This window comes from Staurois parvus, unplaced genomic scaffold (assembly GCF_062004578.1).
Source record: "Staurois parvus isolate SC_StPar_1 unplaced genomic scaffold, SC_StPar_1.0 ptg000475l, whole genome shotgun sequence".
Taxonomy (NCBI): domain Eukaryota; kingdom Metazoa; phylum Chordata; class Amphibia; order Anura; family Ranidae; genus Staurois; species Staurois parvus.
In genome coordinates, this window is record NW_028318271.1 from 789,946 (window position 1) to 809,916 (window position 19,971).

At 41.5% G+C, this 19,971-nt stretch overlaps 1 protein-coding gene across 1 annotated transcript in view; it reads right to left on the bottom strand.

The window, feature by feature from the left end:
* The window catches only part of SPEF2 (sperm flagellar and cilia associated 2), a 176,670-nt gene that overhangs the window by 105,866 nt on the left and 50,833 nt on the right, over positions 1-19,971 (bottom strand). Inside the window, exons 11-12 of the mRNA XM_089689433.1 lie at positions 8,882-9,101; positions 1,391-1,521 (exon numbers count right to left, since the gene is read on the bottom strand). Coding sequence (XP_089545559.1) covers positions 1,391-1,521; positions 8,882-9,101 — 351 coding nt within the window. The remainder of the gene's footprint in view (positions 1-1,390; positions 1,522-8,881; positions 9,102-19,971) is intronic.

Sequence of the window (19,971 nt, forward strand, 5' to 3'; positions counted from 1 at the left end):
TACTCATCTTGGCAGAAATGCAAGGTCCTTGGTATGTCATGTGAACTGAGCTGGTATAAAAATTAATGTTATCCTTCGTCTGTATTATGGCTTGTTTACACTTGAGGTTGGCAGCCCCCCCCCCCCCCACTGCTTCCCCTTAACCCTTTGACACCGACGGCACACAAATATGCGGCCTCACAGAACTGGGCTTTTTTCCGTGGGGCCTCATATTTGCGTACCTGTCTTTGTGCTGGGAGCGCGCTGCTCGGTGCACTCCCAGCACAGAGACTGCAGTGTCACTGAGAGCCCCGGGTCCCGTTCTAACAATCGGGACACGGGACTCCTGATTCCGGGTCATGTGATCTCTGTGATAGCCTCTGATTGGCTATCGCAGTGATCAGTCACTGTGCAGTCCGGCCCCCTTGTTTTTTCTCTCTCTATGAATGGAGACATAGAGAGATAAAAAAAATGTTTGTAAAAAAAAGAAAGAAAAAAAAAAAGAAGATAAATAAATATTAGAAAAGAAAAAATAAAGCAAAATACCTAGATCAAGGTTTGATCTAGTTAAGTACCAGGGTTAGTGTTTGGGTCAAGGTCAGGTCCAAAGGTCAGGATTTAAAAAAATGGTATCAGTGTCAGTTAGCGTTAATGTCAGTGTCAGTGTGTTTTAGGTAAAAAAAAAGACAAAAACAAAATGCGCACTATTGATTCTGGGCTGTACTATGGGTACAAACAACAAATAACATACACATATATGGTATCGCTGCGATCGTCAAGAGCTGGAGAATTTATTTTGGGTTGTTCTGTGGAGGTAGGTTATGGTCGTAACAAGAAACACACAGCAAAATAAAAAAAATGATTTTTTTTTTACTATTTTGGGCCAGTTTTCCTTTGATAATAAAAAAAAATTAGGAGATATCCATTACTATTTACCACCAATTTGTCCTGAAAAAAACGTGGTATAATCCCCCTGGATGTACAAAGTAGTTGTGATGATATGTACGGTTTTACTAACACATGTCAACATTGCAGAATTGTGCTTAGGCATTTAGATTTGTTTTACCCTTAGGCATGAAGGGGTTAAGCTGCAAAGGCAGCCATGATGCTTTGCAGCAGGAATTAAATCCCCCCTCGCATTCGATAGGCACTATCACCAGGTAAGCACGACCCATTCACATAAGCGTGGTTGTGGTAATTAGAGGGTCGAAGCAAGCGATGAGGAAGCAACCTTTCTTATCGCTTGTTTTGACTCTCTGAAAACTCATCCCAGTGTGAATTGCTTTTTAGAGAAACTGATCTCTTTTCAGAGGAGCGGCAGACCTTGCTGCATGTATAAACAAGCTCCTAATCTGGTTTCAGGCTTTGCTGTGAATACAATCATTATGCAAAGTTCAACCAGGTTTAGTACCTTATTTTCCTGAGGTTCCTCTTGATCTATAGCAGCAGATGTAATGACCTCTTGCTCCATCTCATCGTTTTCATAGGCTTGTAAGGCTTCTTTCACTAAGGTATCCACACACAGCACCTGAATGCTGAGAGCTAAGTATAATAATAAAAAAAGCTTTAAATAGAGTCCATGGGGTACAAAAGTCTACAATGAAGAACAAGTAATTTCACAAGACTAAAAAACAACTACAATATGTAAATCTTAAAGCTGAAATCTGGCCTAAACACAGATTGTATAAGGCCTCATGCACACTAGGCTCTTCGGAACATCCTTCTCATGATAGGAGAAAGCAGCATGAAAAACACACCAAAAGCTGCATTTTTCAAATGCATTTAGGTGCATTTAGACATGTTCAGATGCATCATGTGTTTGAGCATTCAATCAGTTCATTGACCAGAATATTAATTTAGTCTGACCAGTGAAATGAATGACTACTCAAATACTAAATGCACGGTTAGGCGCATTTAGACGTGTTTCCATGTGTTTAGGCACATCAGGTGTTTTTTTTTTACCCAAAAAGCTCCTCTTCTGAATGCGAGTTTGGTGTGATTGGATTTTCTGCCCCTAAACACCACAGCCTTTAAACGCCTCCATATCCACATAGGCTGATAGAATGGCATTTAGGAGCAGCAAAAAAAAAAGTAAAATGCCTGTGAAACATCTGAAATGCGCATGAGGCCATATATATATATATATATATATATATATATATATATATATATATATATATAAATATTTATATATATATATATATATATATATATATACACACATATATACACAGTTGTGTTCAAAATAATAGCAGTCAGACATCACTAACCTGATCAATCACTGTTTTTGGTAGAAGTGATATTTCTACATGGCAAATAATTTACTAGCAGGTGTAGTAGAGTAATAGAAATCCAACAGACCCAACAGTCATGACATGCATGCTGCTGATTCTGTGTAATTGAATCACTAATTGAAAGGGGCATGTTCAAAATAATAGCAGTGTGGAGTTCTATTAGTGAGGTCATTCATTCTTTGAAAAACAGGTGGAAATTATTGCCCTTATTTAAGAAAGGAAGGCAGCAAATGTTGTACATGCTGGATACAGTGCATTTCTCTCTGAAATTCTGAGGAAAATGGGTCGTTCCAGACATTGTTCAGAAGAACAGCGTACCTTGATTGAAAAGTTGATTGGAGAGGGGAAAACATATAAAGAAGTGCAGAAAATGATAGGCTGCTCAGCTAAAATGATCGCAAATGCTTTAAAATGGCAACCAAAACCTGAAAGACGTGGAAGAAAGCGAAAAACTACCATTCAAATGGATAGAAGAATAGCCAAAATGGCAAGGACTCAGCCAACAATCAGCTCCAGGAAGATCAAAGAAAGTCTAAAGTTACCTGTGAGGACTGTTACAATTAGAAGACGCCTATGTGAAGCCAAGCTATCTGCAAGAAGCCCCCGCAAAGTCCCACTGTTGGGAAAAAGACATGTGCTGAAGAGGTTACAATTTGCCAAAGAGCACATTGACTGGCCTAAAGAGAAATGGCAGAACATTTTGTGGACTGATGAAAGTAAGATTGTTCTTTTTGGGTCTAGTGGCCGGAGACAGTTTGTCAGACGACCCCCAAACACTGAATTCAAGCCACAGTACACTGTGAAGACAGTGAAGCATGGTTGCTCAAGCATCATGATATGGGGATGTTTCTCATACTACGGTGTTGGGCCTATTTATCACGTGCAACATCTTGGTTCCAGACCAACAAGATTGACGTTATGGAGTGGCCAGCCCAATCCCCGGATCTTAATCCAATAGAAAACTTGTGGGGTGACATCAAAAATGCAGTTTCTGAAGCAAAACCAAGAAATAGAGAAGAACTGTGGAATGTAGTCCAATCATCCTGGGCTGGAATACCTGTTCACAGGTGCCAGAAGTTGGTTGACTCCATGCAACACAGATGTACAGCAGTTCTCAGAACAGTGCTTATACAACGAAAAATATTAATTAAGTGATTCAAAGGAAAGCAAAATCTTCAAACATTTTTCAGTTTATATAGTGAATGTTTGAGTTTGTAAAGAAGAATACAAACACTGCTATATTTTTTGAACCGTCTAATATTCACTTTTCTTCAAATTTTTTAGAGGAACAACACAAATTTGATATATTTTTCTTCATGTTTTGATTTGGAATAGAATGTGTCGTGTTCCCAATGCATTTGTGTGTATGGAAATAAAAGCTATTAGAAGGATTTTGAGCTTTATTCACTTTTTTCAACACACTGCTATTATTTTGAACACAACTGTGTATACATAATATATATATCTTGTAGAGGGAGGACCTGAGTCCCCCCAGAGCTCTACTCTTTTGCACAGGCTATGTGCAGCCCAGTGATGATGTCACCACCGCTGTTACAAGCTAATATGTATGTGGTGCATTCCAAATTACTTTATACCTTTTGTGGCAGTGATGAACACAGTGCCCGATGTCTGCCCTTCTCACCAACTTGTAACAAAGGACTGGCCAATCCAACATGGCGCTGTTACTTACGTAACAATGACACTCTCAGCTGCACCCTGCACAAAGGTTTTCCACCTTTAATAATGAAAAGTTCAAAATAGTGCAAATAAAATCTTTACAGAAAAAGGGTGTTACGCAGAAACAAAAAGGAGCAGCAACACCAAAACAAAGAGGTGAAACAGGTAAATAGTTGCCAACTCTTTTTTTAGCAGAGTCCATTCGATCAAGCAAAAAAAAAGTACAATGGCTCCCTTAAGTCCAGTTAGGTGTGCCTTGGTTTGATGTTAAAACAAGAGCTGTCAAAGGGTCCTGGCATTCCCCTTATCTGTGGTATCAAAAAGGTGTTGACAGAGGCCATCCGACCAATCATCTGGTGTAAGGGGTGGTTTCTGGGAGGTCACCACGTGTATGACCAAGTCCCAACTACGGTTTTCTGTAAGTATTCATATTTCTGAATACCTACCTAACATGCAGATTATTGTCCAGCATGAAATAACCTTCGCAATGGATATAAATATGACAGGTCTCTGATAACTATTTCTCTATTTCTCATAGGAGGGGTGTGGAGGCGTGTGTGTTTATTAAAAGTCAGCAGCTACAGTTTTTGTATCTGCTGACTTTTAAAAAACACAAAACTGACTGGAACTTCCCTTTAAGGTATTTATGACCCAATGTCTGTTTAACTTTCTAGTCACTGAATCAGCCAAGTCAGACACTTTTATGGGCCCTGTGAAGTTTATTGGGGGTTAGATCCTGCTAGTCCTTTTAACAGACTGATAAGGGTTGTCTGGCAGCAGCTAAGAGTTTGTGGGTTGTATGAGCTGAAAGGAGAAGGGAATGTCACTGTGCTATGCCTTATTATGACAAAATGGCATAGGTGAATTGTGACATGAACAAATGGCTGCTACCAGGGGCGGACTGACAACTCATGGGGCCCCCCGAGCAATAGGGGATCATGGGGCCCCTGTGTCCTTGCCCAAACTCAAAAAAGCCTATGAAAAAGGTACCAGGGGCATCTCATGGGGCCCCTACTGACCCCGGGCCGAAGGGCAGTGCCCAAGTTTCCAAATGGTCAGTCCGCCCCTGGCTGCTACTCACACAGCTATTTGGGTGCCCAGTACGCACAACCATTACAGTGGCTATTGACTCAAACTAGGCATGTCGTGAAAAATGCATAAGCAGAGGTTACCCTCAGTGAAACACATATTGACTAGCAGTCAGTTCATAGATTAGCAGCTGAAATTGTCAGCAAATTTTTACTTTTTTCTTGTAAAAGTCAGAATTGCACTAGACCCCTCCTACTTATTGAACCCCTTAATCCATCAGGGAGATCACCTATCACTTGCCGCCTGGTCACAGTAGATTTAATGTGACCGGGTGGCAATGTAAAAAAGGTTGCGTGCCTGCTTCCGGGTTTGGTGCGTGCGCACCCCCTGCTGCTGTCAGCCAATGATTTAAAGTTGACACCTGCTGATCGGCTGTGTCCAATCACAGCACAGAGTCCTGTGTCTACAAACACACAAGGGTTTGTACACAGAGCACCAATCTGGCTGTTTTCTCTTCCTACAAAGCATGGGGAAAAAAAGTCAGATTAATTAGCAAAAGCAGCATATACAGTATTATACACATTACACTTGTTAGACACATATTTAATCCCTTGATTGCCCTAGAAGTTAATCCCTTCCCAGACAGTGTGATTGGTACAGTGACAGTGTACAGTATTATATCTGATCACTGTATTATGGTCCCTATACACTAGACAAAAAAAAATTGTTCAAAAATCTGTCATTTGGACCATTCATTCATTTTTTGTCCAGTTAATAGACACAAATAGAAAATCGTTTTTTGACTTTTCAGAGCCAAAAAAATTAAATGGTACAGGTTCAAAAACTTAAGCCAAATGAACAATAAATTGAAAGGTTAATGTGTTTCTCCCCCTTTAAAAATCAAACTGTTCATACTGCACATATGTGACAAAACGAACAAAAACTGATTCATTTATATCTATTGAATGATTTACCATTCAAAATTCAGTCATGATGGCATTATCGTTTGCTCTTACAACTGAGTATTCGAAAATGAGTTTGAACGATTTTTTGGCTAGTGATGGTTAGCATTGGTGTCACTATTGATGCCAGCATCAGTTAGTGTACCTCCCAGCAAGGGTCTGTTAGAGCTAGATTGTCCGCCACACTATCACAGTCTCACTATAAGTCCCTGATCACCTCCATTACCAGTATAGTTGCATAAATTCCAGTATACTGTATATACCATAGTTTTAAAACGCTATAACTTTTGCACAAACCAAATAATATACATGTAATGTTTCTTTTTCTTTACCAAAAACATGTATTAAAATACACTTTAGCCTAAATTTACGAAGAAATATGATTTTTGATTGTTTATATTTATACATATTTTTCAAAATGTTTGGTCTTTTTTTTATTTATATAATACAAAATAAAAAACCCAATGGTGATCCAATGCCACCAATAGAAAGCAATTTGTGTGAAAAAAATAATATAAAGGTCAGGATTTGCATACAACTAGATAAATGACCTATTTAACAAAAACAATAAAACAAAAAGAAAGTAGGAAAAAAAATTGAAGAGGGGGAAATAGAAAGCAGGGTTAAGGTAAGGAGACATCACTGTAGTAAGACATTGGAAAGTAAAAAGACATGTATTCACAGGTGCCTGCCCCTCTTAGACATCTTGGGCTTATTCTCATAGTAAAGCCTATAGTAAAATAACCAGAAACTAAAGATTAATTGCTGCATCTGTAATGTTTCATCCTATGCCTAGCTTGTAGCTTGGTAGGTTACTCTGTCATACACAGAGGAATGTTTTCTGTTAAAGCAGAACTTTACTCACAGCAATTTATAAAAAATAATGTTCTCTAGCAGGGAATTCTTGCTGAAGGCTGCCATTTTGTTGAAGCCCACAACCCTGAACGGCAGTTAAAGAACTAAACCCTCCTATCCATTTCAGCCAATGAAGCTGCATCTGTTTGATCTGCAACTGCCATGCTGCTGCACATATGATCAGTTATAACACCGGTCATATGATGGTTTGACAGTTTGGTTGAGAATACAAGCAAATGTGACAGTTTGCATTCCTGGCATTACAGGAATGTAACTGTTTTTTGAAATTGTTAAATCAATTTATTTCAGCTTTAACCTTTAAACTGTCAGCAGATCGACCTCTACAAATTCGACCAGTGCCTAAAAATGGAGAGCAACTGAGCATGAGCAGAGCAGGGTGAGACAGTGTATTACTGAATTTTATGTACAGTATAGGCACTTATTTTTAATGTTTTACATAGCTATACCTGCAAAAGGGGCCAGCCTGAAGTAATCTAGCAGGACTTAATTTTCTGACTAACGTTCCAATTTAATTTGGCAGTAAACTGGAATAAAAAAAAAAGCAGGCCTGGTGAATAGAGCCAGAATGGCATGGCAAACTTATTCTTATTGTAGGCACTTAGGTGCCCTGTATAATTCAGAAAATACAGACCACATGGCCTTGGAGCAAACAGACCTTTCTCAGCACCTGGCGGTGTCAACTGTGACAATACCTGCCACTGATCTCAGCATAAAGTATACCTTAAAGTGTATCTAAACCCAAAACCAAAAATGTAATATACTGTAGATTACTAGTCCTTAGTGTGGTGACTTCATGTGTTTTCTTTTTTTTCAAGCCTCTTTTGCTTTAGTTGTACCTAGTAATCCTGAAATTAATACTCTTCTTGTGGGATTTGTAGTCTCTCCATTCCCACATCTCTGTGACAAGTTTACGTGGTTGTGTGGAGCGGAGCCACTCACAGCAGAATCACATTCAAGATTTAACAGAATCTTGCAGGAAGAAGCACCCCACAATTCAGGTAAGTGGGGGGTGGTTTGAGGATGGTGGCTTAGTAACGGCACCATGTTACACCCCAGGGGCGGACTGACAACTCATGGGGCCCCCGGGCAATAGGGGATCATGGGGCCCGTGTCCTAGCCCACACCCAAAAATGCCTATGAAAAAGCCAATGAAAGGTACCAGGGGCATCTCATGGGGCCCCCTACTGACCCCGGGCCCTCGGGCAGTGCCCGAGTTTCCAAATGGTCAGTCCGCCTCTGTTACACCCTAAACATGGGCATAACATAAAACACAATGTGAAAGGTGAACGAGACTTTAAATAAAACATGTACCACTTTGTGGGTAAGATTCCTAGCTTTGTCCGTAAGATCACCTGTCAGGAAAGACCTGCCCATAGTGCAGCTGAAGTTCCACGGCACACAAATATGCGCAGAGTCCTTGCAAGCCGAACAGATGTGTAGACACTTGGACATAGGCGCGCACACGCGCATGCGCACTCGCGCATACAGGCACGCGCCTGTCACTGATGCTGGCGTCAAAGGGGCTATTTAAACTGGCTGCAGTAGTTGTCCCATTGCCGTATGGTCTTTTCCCTGCTTGTGTTCCCTGATTCCTGTGATTGTCTCCTGATACCGAACCTGCCCTGACCTCTGGCTTGTCTTGGATTATTTTTCTGTCGCCACTCCTGTCTGATTGATCCTCTATTGCTGACCTGGCCTGTAACCTGACTACTCTTCCTCCTGCCGCTTTAAGCCTGATCTGCCTGACCGATACCGAACCCGGCTCGTCTGACCCTGCATCGTCAGCACACAGCTCTTGAGTATCCATCCATCCAGCACGCCTACATCAGAACCCTGCTCCCTGCCTACAACTCATCAGCTATTACTGGACTGATCACAGGCACTCATACCCCACTGTGCCACTCCGACCGCTGTCCTATCATCAGCGGTCCTTGAGCTGGAGTTGTACGGGAGGCCTGCCTCTTCACGTCAGGCTCACTATCCAGGTACGTGACATCACCAGGCCATGAAAGGCACAAAAATCCTAAACACTTCTACTACAGAAGGAGATGATATTTTATTTACCGTTTGCTAAATGCTTGAGGCAGTTGGTCTTTCCAGAGAAGATCTTTCCAAGAACGCAGCCTTTGATTGGAAACGAAGGAAATGCAGGTGGTGGTGTGTTGGCTGGGGGTGGATTGACAATATCCAACAGTCTATGAACCACATGGCCTAGGATGTTGTTGTTGGGTGCAGGTGTCTTCACCTCAGAGTCATCAGATAAAATCCACTCTCCTGACATGGTCTGTGAAGAATCAGGGAAAATGTTATACCACATGGACCCACCAAGACAAGGTGTACATGCAGTGCTTCTTAAATGTATACAGATATTAATCTGTGGGAGGAAAACAATGCACTAACCATAATCACAGATGTGGTAGACTTATTTTTAGAGTAGAGCAGATCTTTTATTTAACCCCTTGCCCTCCAGAGAATTTCCCCCCCCCCCCCTCCTTCCTGACCAGGCCATTTTTTTGCATTATGGCACTGCGTTACTTTAACTGACAATTGCACGGTCATGCATTATTATTATTATACAGCATGCTGTACAGATATGAAATTTATGTCCTTTTTTCCCACAAATAGAGCTTTATTTTGGTGGTATTTGGTCACCTCTGCGGTTTTTTATTTTTTGCGCTATAAACCAAAAAAGACCAACAATTTTGAAAAAAAAACAATATTTTTGACTTTTTGCTATAAAACATACTCTGTAAAAAAAATGTTAACAATAAAATTCCTTCATCAATTTAGGTTAAAATGTATTCTGCGACATGTCTTTGCTAAAAAAAAAATCCCAATACGTGTAAATTAATGATTTACGTGAAAGTTATAGTGTCTACAAATGGCGGTATATATACTGGAATTTTTATTTTTTTTACTAGTAATGACGGCGATCAGCAACCTATTGCGGGACTGCGCTGGGCCTTCTGACACTGGGTGGGAACTGACTGAATGCCACTGACATCCACAGTGACACTAATACAGTGATCAGTGCTAATAAGAAGCACTGTGACTGTACTAATGACACTGGGTAGGAAGGGATTAACATCTGGGGCGATCAAAGGGTTAACAGTGTGTTGTGTTTTACATAGTGTGCTGTGTGTGTTTTACTATGTAGACATGCTGCTTTGTATTGCTCTGCCTTGCAGAGCAATACAAAGCAGCATGTTCATGTTGACAGGGTAGAGATCTGTGTTGTTTACACACAGACTTCTCCCGTCAGCTCCACCGACCATCACCAAGTCCCGGTCGAGAATCAATGGCTGGGACCTGGTGATTGACATGCTGAGGAGCCAATAGTGGCACGGGTAGGGAGCGCACACACACGCCCCCTACCTGGAAATGCGAATCACCTATATATACATGATTTTGTACATCCCTGCTGCCCTGTAGCAGTACTTCTGCTTTAGGGTGGTCGGGAAGCTGTTAAAATACTTATGATGGCTGCACTAAGGAGGTTAAGTATATGTAAACCCAAAACTTTTTGATTTGAATAGCCACTTGCTGATCAGCGACGAACCTGTAAATCACTGGACTTCAAGTGGTTATACTGGGATGATGCCTGCAGGCATCATCGCAGTACCGTTTTTTATAGCTGATGGTCGGCTATCTTCTCAAAACAATATGAACGTCTAACTAGATACTGGATTGCTATTACAGGCAGTGTGAGGGAACGTCCCCTTCCACCACCTCCTGTGGCTTTAACAAGCTGTTCCATCCAACCGGAGTCTGCCGGCTGAATATAGAGACGAACAAAGAACGGAGCTGCTCCATTCGGCACTATGATATAGTGATGCCCTTACATGATGACCTTACATCACTTCTGGTTTAGCCAGATGTAAACGGCGCCACTTTTAAAAAATTAAAAGCATTTGATCACACCGATCTTGGTATAATCAAATGCTTTTAAGGGCAGAGGAGGAATTTGGGGTCTTATCGACCCCAGCTCTCACCATTAAAAATAACTGGCACATGCCTATTGCTTTCCTAAGGGATGATTACATTGCTTGTGACAGCAATAAGAGTGATATAAAAAAAAAATGTAAGCAATGGTGTAAAAAAAAAAAAAGTTGTGCCCCCGTCCTCCCACGCAAAGGCGAATGCATATGTCGGTCTTGCACACATGCAAGCAGTGATCGGCCCAGACTTGTGAGGTATCACCACGAATGTCAGGTCATGGGCAGTAATTCTAGCACCAGACCTCCCCTGTAAATCTAAAAGTGGTAACCAAAAATGGGTTATATATCGTGTTTTTTTGCATTAAAATGCAAAAAAAATGTATTTAAAAAAAAGTGAAAAAACGCTGCAAATACCGTGTGCAACACCCACCAAATTATTCTCTAGGGCCTCTGCTTTAAAAAAAAAAATATAATGTTTGGGGATTCTAAAAAATTGTCTAGCAAAAAGTACTGATTGTTACATATAAATAAAAAGTGCCAGGAATGGCTTAGTCTTCAAGTGGATAGAGCAGTGTTTCTCAACCTTTTTTTTCAGTCAAGACAACCTTTAAAATGATGCACAATCTTAAGGCACTCCAATCTAAAATGTAAAAAACTAAGCTTAAAGTCTTTCATAATGCAGCAGCATCTACACATGAAGGCAAACGTACATATTCACCAGCACACCATGGATCTCCATACGGTCCAAAAAGATTGCATCACAAAGAAAAGTGTAAAGTTTCGGAGCCGCGCAGGACCCCTTCGTCAGGCATATTATGAACACACACACATCACCTGCCTGACGAAGGGGCCCTGCGCGGCTCTGAAACGTAGCACTTTTCTTTGTGATGCAATCTTTTTGGAATAAAACCTTTTTTTGGACCATATCGAGATCCGTGGTGTGCTGGTGAATATGTATGTTTGCCTATGATGTTTCCAGTCTCAGCTGGTAGTTGCTACAGCACCCTCTATTTATTTATTTATTTCAGGTACTTATATAGCGCCCTCAATTTACGCAGCGCTTTACATATATATTGTATATTCACATCAGTCCCTAACCCTCAAGGGGCGTACAATCTAAGGTCCCTAACTCACAGTCATACATATACTACGGCCAATTTAGACAGGAGCCAATTCACCTACCAGCATGTCTTTGGAGTGTGGGGGGAAACTGGAGTACCCGGAGGAAACCCATGCAGGCACAGGGGGAGCATGCAAACTCCAGGCAGATGGTGCCGTGGTTGGGATTCGAACCAATGACCCTAGTACTGCCAGGCGGAAGTGCTAACCATTTAGCCACTGTGCTGCCCCCTCTATTGATAAGAGATCAGAAATATTATTTTATTTTTGTGTTGTTTTGTTGAAATCAACAAGTGTGTCAAGCAGTCAGCTTGTCTGCTTAATTAAATCTTGGAGCCCCTGTGCCCCGCAGGGGGTGGGAGATAAGGTTGATCTCAGCGGGAAGCACAGACACTTGCCCTACATCTGGGAAAAGCACCAGGTAAAGACGTATCAGCACCAGGTGTTTGGTTTGTTAGAATTGAAAGGACAATATAATGTCCCTATTCTGGGAGAAAACTCTCAGAATGTGCAGAGCTTGAGTCAGTATGGACAGAGCAGCTCATGGCTGCAGGTCTCGCTAGCAAATGCACTGAACTGTGCTTTGCTTTTTGCAAAACTAGGACTTGTAGTTCTAGACTATCTGTGTGGCTGTCCAGACACCGGGACTTTATTCTACCCTCTGTTTTGCCTGTGTGGTCTGGAAGCTGTGGCCAGGACACACAGCCCTCCAAAGACCCATGAAGAGTTGTTGAAGGACCTCTGCCCGGAACCTTTTGCCCTTGTGTGCTGGACTTAACCTCATTCTGATTAGCTTCTGATCATTAAACTACTCATGACGAAGCCCAAGCCCATACACATCAGTCTCAACCCCATTCAAAACTGATTTTAAATTTTAAACAGAATAGGGAAGGCTCTGTGTGAGGTTTCTCCAACTTCTCATCACCCTATTATATCAGCTGGCTGACTGGGCAGCTGTAATCATTTCTAGCAGAAAGTGGACAATCACTTCCACACATCTTCAGGCCTAAAATGTGAATCTTAACATGTGTGGAAAAAAAATCTGTTAGTGAAAGGGTTAAATCACAGCAGCCAGGGCAAGCCAGAATAGGCCACAAGCAGAGCCTGAACCATAGCCCATGGACTATTGGTTATCCAGACTGTACAACTGGCTTGCACAGTAGCCGATGGAACTTGCCCTGCAGCCAGTGTGCGGCCTTAGAGGGCCTTCAGTACAGCAGCAGATTTTTTACAGAGAGATAAATCCACCTATCCCCTGACAGGGTGGACTGGATCACTTTTGTTAAATGAACTAAAAGAACTTCCAGTGATTTTTAATACCCTCTCTTGCTAATTTCAAAATAAAACCTGCCTCCTCTTTCCCCCTTTTATTTCTTACAGTAGCAAGCTGCTTACATACCAGCCACAGAACAATATTTATGGTTAGTGTCTCTCAGATAATACATTTTGATATCTATGTCAAGATAAAACCAGCCCCATCTTTCCCTCTCACATTGCAGCTATTACAAGGTACTTACATTATGTGCAGCCACTGTGCAATATTTGTTGCTATTTTTTCTCAAATAATACACGTTAATATCTATTTCAAGATAAAGCATGCCTTGTATGTACCTCTTATTTTCTCAGATCTGCAGCTTTGCTGCTCATCTGGCACCTCAATTGCCCATGTGATTTCATAGCGTTAAACTGATTGTCAAGGTAAAAGTTTTTTTTTACCTTAATGCATTCTCAGTCCAATCTCAGTCCAGCACTGTTCACATCTGCAACAGCTCTTCTACCCTCTCCCAGCTCTCACAGGCTTCGCTGAGAGCAGCTGGAGCCATTGGCTCCTGCTGCTGTCAGTCAAAACCTGTGAGCAGAGATCAGGGGGCGGGACTGAACTGGGCTGTATGTTTGAATAGCGACTTCCTATGTTGGGTACTTGGCAGGCGACTCAAGAGGAGGAGGATTGAGGCTGCTCTGTGCAAAACCATTGCACAGAGCAAGTAAGTATGACATGTTTGTTATTTTAACGAAAAAAGTATCCTTTAACAGCACTTTAATTTGCAAAGTCCTGTTGTTACTTGTTATCCCAATAGAATTGTGTTCAAGGCCTTCACCTGCTGTGGATTCAGTTAGCTACATGCCCAGCCCAGCCTGGTATTCTTCCTTTCTTTTGAAGTTGGGCTCATTCCCTCATGCATGGCCTGGACAAACTGTGACATTTGGTTGGTGATTATGTACCTTCTGCGCAGCCTGCACGATGGATGGCGGTGTGCTCAGGAAGCTCAGCCATGCAAGCTGCAGCCGATTAGGTACAGGAAGGAAAAAAAGATGAGGCTCTGGGAAAGAATGGAATACTGACTCGAAAGAAGGAAAGCACTGGGATGCCAGATTAAAAAGGGAGTCAGCCTGGTTGGGCTGGGTGTATATCTAACTAAATCAACAGCAGGTGAATATCAGTCTTAAACACAAGTCCTTTGAGATAACAGGCATCAATAGTACCTTGCGAGTTAAAGGTATGAAACTACATGTGCCAGTATGTCTGCAGGTTTTGGGTAATAGAGGGGACAAATCAGCAGCAAACCTGCACATTTGTGAAACTTATATTAGTAACCAAGCTACTTATATTGTGTCCAATCACTGAACAATTATTATGGCTAGTGTCTCTTAGACAATACACATTCATTTTAATTGCAAGATAAACCTACCCTGCCTCTTTCTACTTCCATGCCAAGTAATGTTCTGTCAATGCGCTAGCTTATTTTTACTATTTTTTTACTATAGTTACTATATTTTAGCATAATTTTACCATATTTTGATTTTTTTTTTTTGGTGAAGAACTGGGGATACAGGGAAGGGGTTCAGGGGAATGTGGGTTTGTGGTACTGATTTGTTTTTGTGCAGTCAGATATTGCAGTCAAAACTACCTATGAAAGCCTTTTTCTCAAGTTGAAAAATTGGATTGGGATGCTGCTGTATTTAATCCAAGATACATACTAGAGTTAAAAAATTAAATGCACATCCAAAATATTTGATACCAGAACATGGTGTTGCTGACACTGTGAAAATCGTACTGTTTAATAACTTGATGTACAGCTTAAGCCCATCTCCCAATCATGTAATTTAAAGGATTGTTTTTTTTACCATGTTTCACTTCAAGTTGCATTAAAAGGACTTGTACAGTATTTATCACAATTTTTGCTATCTTGATGCCCCCCATGACAGTGTCAAGCTACCCTGTCTTTTTTGATAGTATCTCACTTATTATCCTTGAAAATGGCCAGAATTTATTATCAAGATTTTCCCCCAAAAAATTCAGGGTTTGATGCTCAATTGGAAATTAAGGTTTCACAGACTTCAAGCATTCGATGATGCCCCCCATGAATCATAATTGGGCAGATTTACTCATGCCTTTTTATATCAGAACAAAAACCTTCATAACTTCTTAATTTTTTCGTTAATTTCTTTTTATCATAAGCATAGTTAAACAAGAAGAAGATTTACCTGTTTAGAAAAAAAATCAGAAAGAAAGTAAGATGTCTTTGATGACAGTCCCGTACTACCTCCAGCCTGAGTAAGTTAATTTAGTGGCTTCCTGCTAGAAGAGTTGCAGACCTGCAATGTCAGGAAGTGGGCCTCATAGCACGATTGTTGTGGTAAGTATTTTCCAAACCAGACAAAAAAAACCCCCCAAAAAACAAAAATGGTGAAATGAGGTACGAATGTCAAATTAAGAATACAAGCCCTCAATACGTGTAGAGATACTTCCTTGCTTATATTCTATAATAGTCAGTGAACTACCCACCATCACCGCAAAAGTCTGTCAGTCTCTATACACTTCAGTATTAAACTACGATACAGCTGTGCATTGATAACACCTACAGAATGCAGACTAAAGCCTAAGCAGAAACAGTTCATTGAGAAGAATGGCTCAGCAACAGGGGCTCTCTACTTGGCCTAATAAAATTCTAAGGTAACAATTCTGCTGAAGAGCAAGCAGGTCATGGTTCATAGAAACACCTTTGTTGGTCTGAAAACTTATCCTTGCATTACTGTGTAGCCTCTTGGATTCTAGGCCCAGGCTGTTCACTGAGGCCTTTAACTTCAAACTTTAACATTAACTTCACCCAAGTCAAAATGTAACCCCCCCCCCCAGCTAAGTTTCATCCTGACACTTCAACTGGCAAATGCCAGAACGTCTGCTGACCACTAGGAGCCTGGCTTTTATGAGCTGAATAAAGCAGCATTTCCACTGGCACTGTCAGGTAGTAAAATCAGGTCTATGGGACACAGTTTTAATTCACTATAGCTGCCTGTCAAACCCAGGCAATGGTTACTGGACAGCCCCATACACATTGTAGCTGTGCTTTGTTGTGCAAAAATACTGCTCACCATCGCACCCCATAGAGATGAATAGAGATGTGCCGCAACCATGTCCAATGGACGCAGTTGCAGCATGGTGAAGAGGGATTTACATGTAAAACAGGTGAGTGTGAGGTGGCATATCCCCTCCTAATTGCATGCAGGCCAGCCACTCCTGACAACACGATCCACAGCGATTGCAAGTCAGCAGCTAGACTTATGCACAAGAGGCCTAAGAGGGTCAGGGCTTAGCACTAGGGGTGGCGGGATTCAACTTCAACTTGTAGAGCAGCCCTGTGGCCAGTCCTCTTCAACAGTTAGGAATCAAGTAAATGAAAGCTCTCCTTTTAGCAAACAATCCTGTTGGGTACAATCACTGCACACCACACTATCTTCCACAGATTTTAGTAGATAAGTGGAAATACATCCTTTTTCTGGAACTGATAAACAATAATAGAAAGGCTGAAATACAGTGCCTTGAAAAAGTATTCATACCCCTGGAAATTTTCCACATTTTGTCATGTTACAATCAAAAACATCAATGTATTTTATTGGGACTTTATGTGATAGACCAACGCAAAGTGGCACATAATTGTGAAGTGGAGGGAAAATAATAAATGGTTTTCAAAATGTTTTAGAAATAAATATCTGAAAAGTGTGGCGTGCATTTGTATTCAGCCCCCTTTACTCTGATACTCCTAACTAAAATCTAGTGGAACCAATTGCTTTCAGAAGTCACCTAATTAGTAAATAGAGTCCACCTGTGTGTACTTTAATCTCAGTACAAATACAGCTGTTCTATGAAGCCCTCAGAGGTTTGTTGGAGAACGTTAGTGAACAAACAGCATCACGAAGGCCAAGGAACACAACAGACAGGTCAGGGATAAAGTTGTGGAGAAGTTTAAAGCAGGGTTAGGTTATAAAAAAAATAACAAGTCTTAAAAATCTCACGGAGCACTGTTCAATCCATCATCCGAAAATGTAAAGAGTATGGCACAACTGCAAACCTATCAAGACATGGACTTTATTGTGACCTGTCTGGTGTGTTCTTTGGCCTTCATGATGCTGTTTGTTCACTAATGTTCTCTAACAAACTTCTGAGGGCTTCACAGAACAACTGTATTTATACTGAGATTAAATTACACACAGGTGGACTCTATTTACTACTTAGGTGACTTAGGCCCATGGTAACTCTGGAGGAGCTGCAGAGATCCACAGCTCAGGTGTGAGAATCTGTCCACAGGACAACTATTAGCCATGCACTCCACAAATCTGGCCTTTATGGAAGAGTGGCAAGAAGAAAGCCATTGTTGAAATAAAGCCATAAGAGGACCCGTTTGCAGTTTGCGAGAAGCCATGTGGGGGACACAGCAAATATGTGGAAGAAGGTGCTCTGGTCAGATGAGACCAAAATTGAACTTTTGGGCCTAAAAGCAAAACGCTATGTGTGTGGTGGAAGACTAACACTGCACATCACCCTGAACACACCATCCCCACCATGAAACATGGTGGTGGCAGCATCCTGTTGTGGGGATGCTTTTCTTCAGCAGGGACAGGGAAGCTGGTCAGAGTTGATGGGAAGATGGATGGAGCCAAATACAGGGCAATCTTAGAAGAAAACCTGTTAGAGCCTGCAAAAGACTTGAGACTGGGGCGGAGGTTCCCCTTCCAGCAGGACAACGACCCGAAACATCCAGCCAGAGCTACAATGGAATGGTTTAGATCAAATCATATTCATGTGTTAGAATGGCCCAGTCAAAGTCCAGACCTAAATCCAACTGAAAATCTGTTGCAAGGCTTGAAAATTGCTGTTCCCAGACACTCTCCATCCAAGCTGACAGAGCTTGAGCTATTTTGCAAAGAAGAATGGGCAAAAATGTAACTCTCTAGATATGCAAAGCTAATAGACATACCCGAAAAGACTTGCAGCTGTGATTGCAGCGAAAGATGGTTCTACAAAGTTTTGACTCGGGGGGGCTGAATACAAATGCACGCCACACTTTTCAGATATTTATTTGTAAAAAAATTTGAAGACCATTTATCATTTTCCTTCCACTTCTCAATTATGTTCCACTTGTTGTGTTGGTCTATCACATAAAAATCCAATAAAATACATTTACGTTTTTGGTTGTAACATGGCAAAATGTCAAAACTTTCAAGGGGTATAAATACTTCTTCAAGGCACTGACATAGGAGTCTAACCCACAGGAAAGCTGCAGGTGCACTGCACCCACAGATCATTGTAAAAGCAGTCTAACAGTTGTTTACCATTTTATAGGTGCTAATTTGCCCATTGCAAAAGCACAGTGCATGTGTTGTTTAATACACTGACCTTCTTTTCCTCTTCCAGATTCTGCTGGCATTGCTCTCTAGGCCACTAGAAAGGTCCCAGGAGAAGTGCACTTCGCCTGGGACAGGAGCCAGCTCTACAGAGCAAGCATCAGCTTATGCGGCTCCTGCTCCCTCTGTGGCCAGTGCACTCTGATGATCTGGGATGGTGGGCCAGCAAGTCCAGATAACTATCGAGAGTTTGCTGACCCCGTGCATATGCTTCCAAGGTTCCACATCAGAGGACTCCGGGTGTGCCTCGGGTTGAGCACCTCTCCAGCCAAACAAATGAGGTGGATAGTGGAATCCCCCCTGCTGGGGCATTGCATTCTGACAGCGACAGAATACACTGATCAGCGGCTGCAGCTGATTGGCTGTAGCTGTGTATCGAGGAAAATTTTCCACATCCATCCCTTACACAGAATTCAATCAAATTTCTGTCATGCAGGCACTGCCACACAGTGATTGAAATTCAGCTGATTCCTGCTGAACCAGTTGAATTTTTAACAGTTTATAGCCAGCTTGGAGCTCCATTGCACATAGCAGGCAAGTATACCATGTTTGTTATTTTAATTAAAAAAATTAAAGGTTAAATGTCACTTTCACCAACCTTCTTTACTAACAAACACACAGATCTATTAGGTGTCCTAGTCTAACCTCAGTTACGTGTGTTACTTTTCCTGTGCAAGGTGTCTCAAGGTACAACATCAAAGATTACAATCAAGCTAGATTTATGAATGTGATAAATGAGCCATATGAGCTAGGTATAATCCTGCAAATTGTCTGCTTCTTTTCACAACACAACCAGCTCAATTTTATTTTGTAAAAGAAAAAAAAAAAAAAGAACTGTATAGAAGCAAGGTCCAGGAAAAGAGAAGAAAGAGTAGAAAAAGTAAATTTAGTTCAAGGGTAACTCCACTATCATAGTGATGGAAGAACAAATGCCCTTTAGGCTTACTCACTACAAAGCAAAGCTGCCAGGAGGTGGTGCCTCTCTCATCTACTGCTGGATCATTTGCATTGGCTGATAATATAGCGCAGTTAATGAGACAGAATTTGTACTTCTGTTTATTGGTTCTTGTTACTCAAGCATTCCTGCCAGACAGCACAATCAGGTTCTCCACAGCAGCAGCCTGCTGATTGGACAGAAATGAAGTAGCAGGAGAGTGATGAGTCACTGGTACTAGTAATTGTGTACTTTCTCCTGTTAGCATTTAAAGTATATGTAAACCCTTACCTTGTAAAACCACCTATTCTGTTTAACCGCTTCCCGCCCACCATATAAAGAAAATGACGGGCACTGATGATTAGTGTAGCCCCATCATTGCCACCTGTCAGTGCCCATCAATGCCATATACCAGTACACATCAATGCCACATATCAGTGCCCATCAGAACTGCCTTTCAGTGCCACCTATCAGTGCCA